Genomic DNA, 11409 nt, shown 5'->3' with positions numbered 1-11409 from the left:
CCCCGGCGCTCATCCTTCGACCTCCTCCAGATCGAGCCCCCTTTTTTCCTCTGTTCCTCGGGATGCAAGGTGGGGAAGCACGCGAAACCGCGGATAGCGATGGGATGGATTCTTTCGCGCGAGGCTGTACTTCTGAAAATCGTAGGTGAGACGAGGCCATTGCTTCCGCATTGACTCACCTCTTGTTCGTCAAACTTCAAGAGATACCTATAACTCATGTTGCAATTATAATATAGTTTATTCAGATAATTTTTACGGTAATAATAATAATAATCATTTTAAGAGAATAAGAGATATTTTGTATATAAACATATAAATATAATAAGCAATCATAAATACTTTTTGTATAATGAATTTTAATAATTATAGGTGAAGTATTTATTAAATATTTAATACAATATGTGTGTGTGTGTGTGTGTGTGTGTGTGTGTATTTTATATAATATGACACACATATGTAAAATCTATCTAATAAATAAAGCAGGAACCCCACGTTTAAAAGTAAGCGTGTCGAATAGAGAGGTGAGGAATCTGGACCTCTTTGACCCCGGGTGATTACCTAAAGTAAATATCGACAGGTTGGGCCCGAAATAGCGGGAACGGATCTAGCGCGGGCCCATTACTATCCATAAGCAGTGCGCTATCCATGAAACGACCTCACGACGTAAGTGACCCGCTGCGGGCCTCCGAAGGAGGCCTTCTTCAGAGGGGGGGGGTCCTGACGGAGAATCTCGCAGAGATGAGCAGCTCGTGGGAGGCCGGGGTTAGTGAAAGTGAAATACTGCAAGTAGAGTAACGTCTACTAGAGTGCCGCGTATTTCGCGCTGCTCTAGTCGACGGTGAGGATCTCTTTAAAGAAGGAAGATCGCGAAGATTGTCTCATCTGTATCTCGATCTATTTGTATTTAAATAGAAAAGACCCATGTTACTGCCGCGATTACCCTCTACTTATTAAAAATATACGAGCAGAATTTACATAACTTTTCATTAGCAATTGAAATACAAATGAACGGAACAAGCAAATGAATTATTAATAAAAATATCTTCTTTTTAATTCTAACAAATGTTCCTATATAAATTTGTGGCAAAATTATAAGAAATTATTACTTATATATAATCTAACAATTAATTAATCCTTAGAAAATCAAATAAGATTTATTTTATTTCATAGATTATAGACATATAAAAAATATATATTTATCTTCAAATATTTTGAAACATTTATCATTAAAGAGATATAGCAACGAAAAACATTTTAATAATTCATTATTTTTATTAATATATATTATATATACATGAGATTCTTACAAAATATATAAATTTTTAGTTTTTCTTTTTAAAGAATTTTCCCATAAGATTGTGAAGCAATTGCGTTTGTAAATTTATGGTACTGTTGTTTCTAGCACCGAACCTTCGCCTGAGATCAAAGAGAAGTGATTCCTAATAAATAATGCATGATATCGGAAAGCTGTAGAAAATAATACCCTTCGATATGAAGAAAGTACAGAGGAGCACACAAATGCTTTTGAAACGTCTCTTGCTTTTTTTTCAATTGAGATGCCGAGGCTATCTGGAATGATTAGAAGGGTAGTAGAATAAGGGCCAGAGTTTCACCAACGTCGATTAACTTTAACCTTCGATTAAACTCACTCTTCGTCTCTTTCTAAGGGGGACAGTTAGAAAGAGACGAAAAGTTAGTTTAATCAAAGGTTACAGTTAATCGATGTTGGTGAAAAACTGGTTCTAAATCGTATTGATTTTATTGTTTAACAGAGAAGAGCAAGTCAAATTGAATGACAAAAGCAGCTTAGAGTACCCTGTGCGTGATGTGCCAAGTTCCTTTGTCATATATGACACAAAAAGAAGATCTAAATAAACAAATCTTGAATTTTTAAATTTATATTAACTTTATTAATATTATATTAACTAAAAATGTTATTGATATTTTTTCCAATCAATTTTTTAAGACAAATAATTTTTCTTTTTATTTTCGACATTTTATTCAACAAATTGCCTCATAAATAGCAACTTCCTTTTGAAGAAGTTTTCTGGCTTGCTCAATTCTCTCTCGATTGATTGTCTCTTTGACGAATCTTTCGACGAATTTACTTACGGTTTAATTTTACGTATGAAAATCACTACGATGACGCAGCGCTCTGTCGCTGTCAAAGAACGAGCGATTCCATTAGTTCTTTGACAGCATTCTTCTCTCGCCCCGTTTCGGGACTCATAATCGGTCCGTGTCATCGCATAATCATTATCGGACGTACGTAGTGACACGACGTGTCTTCGCACGTTCTTCTCTACGGTGCTTTCACCGTAGAAGTGCGAGTTATTGCATTGCGTGGGCGGTATAAAGTATAAAGGCAGTCGGCGCGTAACTCAACGCCAATGGGACAAAAGCGGGCGCCGATATCGACTTCTCGCTTCGCGCGCAACTCGCATCGCGTTTACTGCGTAATGCCTATAACGCACGATTTCCGCTTAACAAGGCTTAATCCCCTCGCATGATGCCATCCACATTCGCGACCACGTGCATACGTGGCACAAAGTCTCCAGCGGCAATTACAGAGACGAGTCCCGGGGCGAGAATGGCATCGATACAACTATTTGCTAAGTTATCTTATAGATGGACGGACGAGATTTCAGTTTGCAGAACCTCGAGGGTACTAGACATGAGCCCCCGAGGCGAGCATCTTCTCGCTCCTTTCGTCCCTCAATATCCCAACTACGTGCCATGCAAAAACAAGTTTAGTTGCATCGAACATTGCATCTCACTCGTAGCTCTAAAGATTCTCGGTACATTGAAGATTTATAAATCAATTTATATTAAATATACATACATGTATATTTAATAATAATCTTACTTCCAATCACTACTAGATCCTAAATAATGAAAATCTATCAAAAGCAAGAGCGATTCTGCTTCGGACTTATAGAAGAAATAAATTTTAAAACTCGAAAAAAATTGCGGAGCGCATTATATTCATCTTCATAAGACGGTCGAGTTGGTAAAGCTTGCGATATTCATCAATGTCCAATATATCCTAGCGTCCTATATAGAAAGGCCCCGACTATAATCGTATTAGCGTTTCTGCTGAAATCCATCAGCGATTTAATACGATTGCGATAATCGTTTACGCATTGCAGAATCATCCATTTCTCTAGAACTAATCGTTAATAAAGTCTAACGATTGGCTGTATCAGAATTCATCTATTTTATGAATACTTTAAGAATTTTTTCATAAAGCCCGCGTGGCAATTAGAATAAACATGGAAATAACGTTATGGAAGAAAAAAAACTGATTACGATTATAATAGCAGTATCCAATGCATTCGTCACTCGCCACTATGACGAATAAGTTCTCACATTGCGATGAATGTATGAATACATGAAAATTAATCATGATATTTTTCAAATTATTTCCACGAATAAAACGCATATATGACAATAATGTCAACAATAATATTACAATCTGCAACATTTCAAAGTGTATACGTTTAATTTTAGAACCAAAATAAGAAAAAGATTCTTAAAATAGTCTATTTAAATAACGAGAAATCCTTAGACATTACTTTAAATACTTGTCTTCAATGTATATTATTTAACTAATGAAATAAAGAATTAAAAATACATATACAATTATGATTTCGAACTTGTCACTTGATCTAGTTTGAAGTGATATTGTAAGTGCGGGGGAAGAAATCTATAAATACGATTAGTACAATTTCCATATACCGTTCTTTCAAGGCGGCGCAATGCTTCCGCGACAATTACACATCAAATTTGTTCTCACGAGCGCGAGACTTCAATCGCACTTTCCGCGCCGCACTTTTGGTTCCCTCGCAAAACATGCCCGGAATCCACACTTATTGTATTATGTATAACATCGACAATTGTCTCACGATCCGCCGGGATCTCCCAAGTGAGAAGAAATGGTTAAGTCATTTTGTCCCATCGGCAAATAATTTTTGTTAATAAAAAAAAAACAGGGTAATGATCTGCGTTACATAATCTCGGAGTCATGTTGTACTGCAACAAATCGATCACATTAATGCTTGAAAGAATTATGATTACAACATAATCGCGTGAGAAAAGTTCGATAGTAAATGTATTTGAATTATATATATCCATGTTGCGAATACGTTAAACTTTATGAAAATCAGGGCAAACAAAGCGAGAGAAGGATTATCAGCAATCGTTTTCCTTACAACAATTGCATTACATCAGCGATGACAGATCATTCGGAAAGAAAGACAAGTCGACCTTGTCATCTCTCTCTTTCTCTCTCTCTCTTTTGTGCGCTTTATTCTTTTTATAATTTTTTTATACCGATCATCATTTATCCGACGATGTTTGCCGGATTATTACGTGTATATAGTAATAATTAGCTGTTGATTGAACTTCGTAATAACAACAGGGAAGAGGATTGAGATATTTGAAGTATGTGATAATTGGTGAACTTATAAGAAGAATTTCTGCTATATGGAGGATAAAGCTTCAGAAATAAAGAAATAACGATTTTTCTTTAAACCTTTATTTTCTACAAAGTAGATCCGGAGTGTTGTATAGATACATTATATATATATTTTTTTATCATTATTTCCTTATATTTTATTACGTTATTAACTACGTCAGTGAATTATTACGACGAGACATAAATAAGAAACAATAGTAACAATCAAGACTCTTCAATGAAGCCCCTAGCTATTGTTAGCTTATTTTACATTTCACAACTTTAGAAGCTGATATTGCTTCACACAAGCTTGCGCAAATAAGAACCATCTTTAGCGGCTGTACGTTAAAAAAGTTAGCCGCTATTATAAGTTCTCTTATACGCGTAGTGCAAATATCCTCTTTGCGTATTTCTCTATTCTCTAATGAGAGATTTTTCAAACTACTTTCCGATCGGGTAACGAGCACTTACAATTAGTACGCAATTTCCCGTACGCAGGAACGAGAAATTTAATCAAGGTCGTTAAAATCCTCATTCTGATTGACGTTCTTCAGCGATCGCTTTGCAAATTGACACGTATACGCGAATTGACTCGTGTACGGGAATCGGTACGGGCACTTCTCGTGCAATCGGCGTGTCATAATTGACGCACGTCCGTTCCACGTCTACATCTGTTCAAGAGCTATGAATAGGAGCATTCAGATCGCGATCCGTGAGAATATTAAGGCATGGAGACGCGCGCGCCCATCTCCTCGCGAATCACGACTGACCTTCGCGCGAACGATCGTGACGGTGGAATCGGCGCTCGGGGACCGAGCCGACCGACGCGAGATACGGTGGACAGATATAGATTCAGAAGATCTAAACGCCCACCTCACGGATCTCTCAGCGTTCACCCCCTTTTTCTCAGAATCCGGGAAATATCAAAGAGACGACGTAGAGATGCGCCACAGCCGTGTCTGCGTTTGCGCCATCGCTTATTCATCGCACGTTTATCGGTGACGAGAGCCCTTCCTTCGTCCATAAATCGTGATATTATAAGCCGAAGTTGTCTTATGAACGTAGCTCGGCTGCAAAAGTACGAGGGGATTAGATAGATCGCTCGTGTTGGAGAAATCCATTTAGCTGAACAAGGAGAAATCTAAGACGGGAAGCTCAGCACTCAATATTAATTTTCTCAGCTCGTTAGTTTTTACGAAATTGCTGTATCATCTTCCGAATCTCATTTTTTGTATTTCTTGTTTGTACATGTATTTTATATTTAGTAATTGATAGATTAAAAGAGTGCGACAATCCCTTTCCTCAAAATAATTTATTTGCACACGGTACAGTTTATATTATATTAAAAAAAAAAAAAACATTTTAGACGATTGAATTTTCATGCTCCACTATAATCGGTCGAAATTACTTTAAAATATAATTATATTTTGTACGTATGACTCTCTCTCTCTCTCTCTCTCTCTGATTACATGAAATAAATATGAAGAGCATGACTTACAAGCGAGGCACGATTCTAAGTCTGTTAACTGACGCAACAAAATGCTAAGGAAACCTCTTTAAACATCAGTATCCTGCTAAAGTTTTGTGATTGCGCAGTTCTATTATTTAGACTGTTACTCTCTTCTCTCTTTCTTTACACTCTATAATAATTTCTTTAAGTATTAAAGCGTAATTTCCGAAATAATTGCGTTTTCTGCTAAAAGATAATAAATAAAAAGAATTATGCTTCTCTGAAATATCCCGATCGAATGTATCGCGTGAATCAATGATAAAAATTCTCTCGAAAATAGCGAAAAGCCGGAGTCATATGTCACATTATTTACTTTAATAGCACAATTTATTAATAATGTTTACATAAAATGTTTAAAAAATTATGAATGGCATGTGTAACGTTGTTCGATCTGCAGTTATAAATCACACAGGCAGGTAAACCGTTGGTCGATGCTTCGGCAAAGATTTAACGGAAAACTTAGGACGCGCAGGTGTTTCATTGGGAAGTCGTTTAGGGAAATCCAAATCATGGTTATGACGAATTGGAGCGCTGTCTCTGTTCCACCCTCGTCGTTCACTCTGCCAATTCTTATTCCAATATCTGTCCTCGTTAGATTCACGCTGATAATTCCAGGATAGCTTCTGTTCACCTATTCCGATGCGTCTTTATAAAAGAATGAATAACGATTAGAGTAGTAGTACTTGTAATAATACAAAGTATAAAGTTTAAAAAAAAATAGATAAATATAAATTAAATATAAGGCATATAAAAATTTCAAATAAATGTTCAAAGCAAACGTTATCTTATGCACGGAGAAAGTAAAATTTCTAATGCATTCAGATATAAAGTTTACATCACCGTTAGGTCAGTACGATGTTTACGTATCGATGTTACATCTGTCGTATAAATCTGTCGTATAATTTTTAGACACTTTAACCGCGGTGGAAACCGAAAGTGAGGGAGTCCGCGATTGCTTTCCTGTGCGAATGAAAGTAGCGTGTCTATTATAATTAACAGCACGCGTGACTTATTTATCGCTTCATTTTATTATGAGATAATTCAGCGGAAACATAAAAAGAAATGTTACTGCAACGGATTTTTTTTTCGGCGCTCAAACCGCGGGAGATAAGCAGATGCCGATTATGTAATCGCATGCGAATGAGGAATGGACGCACACGGTATATATACAGTATGTATTTTGAACAATTCGTTACGTAATGCGTGCTCACCTGTCAGCTTCCTCCATTGCTTTTGCAACCGCCTCGTTAATGGAGTAGAAACTTTGCGCGCGGGAGCAATCCACGGTGTACCACCACGTGCAGACCAGTCTCTCCTGATTGAATAACGTGCCGTTCGGACAAAGGAACGAGTCCTTACGGCCGCCACGTTGACAGATGTGATACGCCTGGCAGTCGGCCTCAGGGTCGGCGTAATAGCCCGGATATCTCCGTTCGCATACGAATCGCGTCCACGGAACTCGGTGGAAGATCGGATAATCTTTCCCGGCTATCCCGGAGATCCCGTCGTCATTCGACCATTGATCGCGCGGGCCCTCGTAACCGTATCCCCGGTCGTAAGACAGCTGCTTGTTGGGACGCACATACGAATAACCCTTGTGCGCCTATAAACATATATCTATAACTAAGGCTCTCGTGCTTTTTCGGAATGAAATTTAGGAATAGATTCTTTGATTCCAATCGAATGTGTTTCTTTAAAAAGAATATCGAGGCATATCTTTGAAGTGTAAACTAACAAGATTTAATTAATTTGTTTTTCTCTTTTTTTAAAAATCGACGTCGGAAAATGTTAAGCAATGAAACCTTGTTTTTGTTTGATTCTGAGCGCAAATTTTATATTTTGACGGAATTTTAATTCTCCCAGTTTGATTGGCAAGTTATTTGACATTAATAACGAATTTGTGCGTTTTCTTGCAAAATTTTTAGCATCTTTGCGCTACGAAGAAAATCTAATACGTACTACGCAACTTGCGAGGGTGATCATTATGACGAGTCCTAGTCCTAACTTGAGTACCATGATCAAGTCTAATTTGGTAGTTCCAGCCAACAAAGTCACTTCAGATTATATTGAATCACGGAATATGAATTCGGTCTTTATATAGTTCTCGTAATGAGTTCAAGTACACGTGCATAATTATTCTGCCATTCAAAAAACGGCGCATCCTTCGATCGAAGATATGATGGCGAAGGTGATACGTATTTCGGCAATTAAGAATTCACATGACGAAACAAAGACTCCCATCCTCTTCTCAAGGCACGCATCTCTAGATACGGCTAACGATACAATTAACAGTCGTCCGGAGCGTTGTGAATAAAAGATAGTTCCGTCAAATCAATCATATACGCGATGATTAATCCCGGTCGCGCGTCACTCCGATCTGCATTGCCGGAGCAACATCTTAATACCTTTATCTCACATATAGCTTCACCGTCAGTTCTCTCCCGTAATCCTTCTCGTCGGATTTTACTTTCGCGTACATAAATTTATTTTATAGTCAGGCTTTTTCTTTTAAGGGAACTTCCATACGTGGAATATATGTTTCCTGTTTGAAACTACGACGAATTCTAAATCCCGCGCGTTTATTCAGCGTTCAGTCGGCGCATGAACCTTGGTGACTCAGCAATATGGCGGAAGTCCTCCAGCTGTTTCGTTAGCTGTATACGGCGATCTAGCGTGGTCTCCGTAATAATGTGAAATTATCATATTTAGTGGTTTTCTTTAGTTTGTTGCGTTGGATTATTAACCGATATTGATTGCTTTGAAATACTTAGAAATCTGTGACGCAGCAATAAAGCGATAAAGCCTTTGTAAGGCAGAAGGCACCACGTGTAGCGTTTCATGAATACTTTGTGCACCACGTGTAGCGTTCTATGAATACTTCTATAAAATATGCTCACTGAATTTCTTGTATTTCAATACAGAAATTCCTCATAGCATTGGTGTCCTTATTTATTACGATATCCAATTTTCTTCTATTCTCGCCACGCTTGTTTTAGCCGATATTATAGCGATATAATTTGCAATTATATTGATAGACGTTATAAAAATGGAAAATTTCAAATCAAATGAAGGATTTTTTGATTTGTGTGTAAATGTACCGGACACGGGAGGGGCGGATAATTTAAATAATATTTTATCAAGGTTATATGAAAGTAAGTTAATTGTGAGAGTAAACGATAGTACGAAAATAAATTAACCGATGTTTTCATTATCTTGTGGATTTATTTGTATTAGTGGGTTATGGAACAGTGGCGTTAAATCAGACTGTAAATGAGAGTGCCATGGATAACGATAAGAAAAAGAAGCAAGACAAACTGGTAACGAGTGTAGTGCCAGATCCAATTGACGTTTCAAAACTAAATGAGAAATGGAGAGGAAAACTGTGTATACTTAACAGGCTAACATTTATTTGTTCAACTGCTGCAAAGGCACACACATTGGTGTAGTTTTATTATTATAAAATTTGTATTTAAACCATTTATTTTGAAAGCAGAGTAATATTCGAGTTTGGAAATATTTAGTTTGAGCGGGATATTAATATATTACAGTACATTTCTATATTATATGTATCAAAAACGAGTGTTATGAAACTATTGATTACGCAATATTCATAACAGAAGCTGTATAGTTACATAAATTTCAAAATAGAAGGTTCATCTATGTTGAAATAATGATATTGTATTGAATATAGTTCCATTACAGGCACAATGTGCAAATTTGAAAAAATATGATATATATGCTCTCGTTCCAACCAAGCAAGATATATTAGAGGTTGGTTTACATATGTACTCTTTAAATTGCATCTTCAATATTTTCATATTGAATTTACATTATATCAATTCACACTATATTACCTCTGGTTTATTTATTTATTTTTTTTAGTTTGCTTGTTCACAAATAAAAGCAGATCTCATCACGATAAAGCCAGAAATTTCTGGCATAAGAATAAATCGAAAAGTATATCGGCAGGCAATAGCAAGAGATCTGTATTTCGAGATACAATACGCAGATCTTTTGAGACAGGAAACACGCGTAGCAACTCTTCATCATTCTTATCAGCTACAAACGTGTCGCATAAGCATGGTATGTGTGTAATATATGTGTATCATGTAGATACGTATATTAGATTTTTATTGTAAGTTAGTTTTATCGTTGCTGCGGTAAATAATTTTAAATATGCTTATTTTATTGATATGTCAAGACAGTCCGTATTTGTATGTTGCAGAATGTAATCATATCCAGTGGTGCGAACAACAGGAATTTAATCAGGAGTCCATATGATATCATAAATCTGTATCCTTTGATATAATGTATAATATCACGGAATTCTGTGTGAAATATTGGCGAAGTTAATTATTCAAGTCTTATCACGATGCATAGTGGATCTGTATTAGGTTTGCGACGAGATAGAGCCAAAGCAGTTATATTAAATGAATGTCAATTTTTTCTTTTGAAAGCGAGTAAGTTATTGTAATTAAGCTCATTTTATACGAGACTGAATGAAAAGGAATTTATCGTTTTATTTATTTCAGAAAAACGAATATCGGGCAAAACGGTGTTTACGGTGGAATTTGCGGGAGAACCGGAGGTAGATGTCGAAGAAGCGGGAAAGAAGCAAAGAATAAATCTCTAAATTAATACCAAAATTCAACTTTTATAATTTATTTAATAAAAAAAATTTCTACTTTACAGTTTTTATATATGCTACATATACATATATATGTTACTTTCTAAAAATAAATTTATTATATTTTTGTATAAATATATACATATGCAAATTTTCAAATTTCTATTTTTCCTGCAATCTTTACGCAAAATAGCATTTATGTATTTATGCATTTATGTGATTGTTTTTGCTCAGTTTTCGATTTATACAATTGTAGAGGAGAGTTGAAATTTATCTGCAAGAGCCATCTGTTAGCCTGTTCTGTACTTTTCTTGTAAAATACATTATACATGCATGAGCATTCTGCTGTTTATGGTAATAATAAGACAATATTAATATTAATTATAACTATATAAATTACATACTGATTCTCTTTTTTTAAAAAAACATTACAATTTTTCTTTTTTAAATAATATAAAAATTGTTGCGACTGTAATAAAATTATCTGATATATCTCGCAGTATATGCTATTGTTACCGAGGATCGATATTACCATGAAATAATATTATCAAGAGGCAGTATTATTTTGCGTATTAACTACTTGCTTATTTAAAACATTGTGAAATAAAACTGTTGGTTTTTTTTTAATGCGTAAAATTCTTCGCAATAAAAAATTAAATGAACTTCAATCAACAGCTGGTACAGCGGCTATGTTCATCTCAGTTTAGATAAACGACTATCACTATGAGTTCAAAAAAATATGTATAAGGATTTTTTAATTAACGTTATCTCTTAACTTTATTACATTTAATGTGATGCATTTTGGTTGCAATATAT

The 11409-nt window shown here is 35.6% G+C and overlaps 2 protein-coding genes across 2 annotated transcripts; one reads left to right on the top strand and one right to left on the bottom strand.

Moving 5' to 3' along the window:
• Window positions 1-4388: 4388 nt before the first annotated feature.
• On the bottom strand, window positions 4389-8528 carry LOC143895029 (uncharacterized). Its single transcript, XM_077401792.1, has 3 exons — window positions 7926-8528; window positions 7178-7569; window positions 4389-6611 (listed from the first exon to the last, which is right to left on the bottom strand). Exons 1-3 carry the CDS (start codon window positions 7980-7982, stop codon window positions 6371-6373), a joined length of 690 nt encoding a protein of 229 aa, XP_077257918.1. The 5' UTR covers window positions 7983-8528; the 3' UTR covers window positions 4389-6370.
• Window positions 8529-8612: 84 nt separating this feature from the next.
• Window positions 8613-10732, top strand: Rpp30 (ribonuclease P protein subunit Rpp30). The gene is made up of 7 exons (XM_077401791.1): window positions 8613-9118; window positions 9201-9406; window positions 9669-9737; window positions 9849-10049; window positions 10192-10259; window positions 10347-10426; window positions 10499-10732. Exons 1-7 carry the CDS (start codon window positions 9013-9015, stop codon window positions 10597-10599), a joined length of 831 nt encoding a protein of 276 aa, XP_077257917.1. The 5' UTR covers window positions 8613-9012; the 3' UTR covers window positions 10600-10732.
• The last annotated feature ends 677 nt before the right edge of the window (window positions 10733-11409 follow it).

Source organism: Temnothorax americanus, unplaced genomic scaffold, assembly GCF_048541705.1.
Source record: "Temnothorax americanus isolate GAGA-0224 unplaced genomic scaffold, ASM4854170v1 Scaffold15, whole genome shotgun sequence".
In the NCBI taxonomy this organism is placed as follows: Eukaryota; Metazoa; Arthropoda; class Insecta; order Hymenoptera; family Formicidae; genus Temnothorax; species Temnothorax americanus.
Note: the sequence above shows the minus strand (reverse complement) of the source record. Positions and strands in the feature narration are given on the sequence as shown.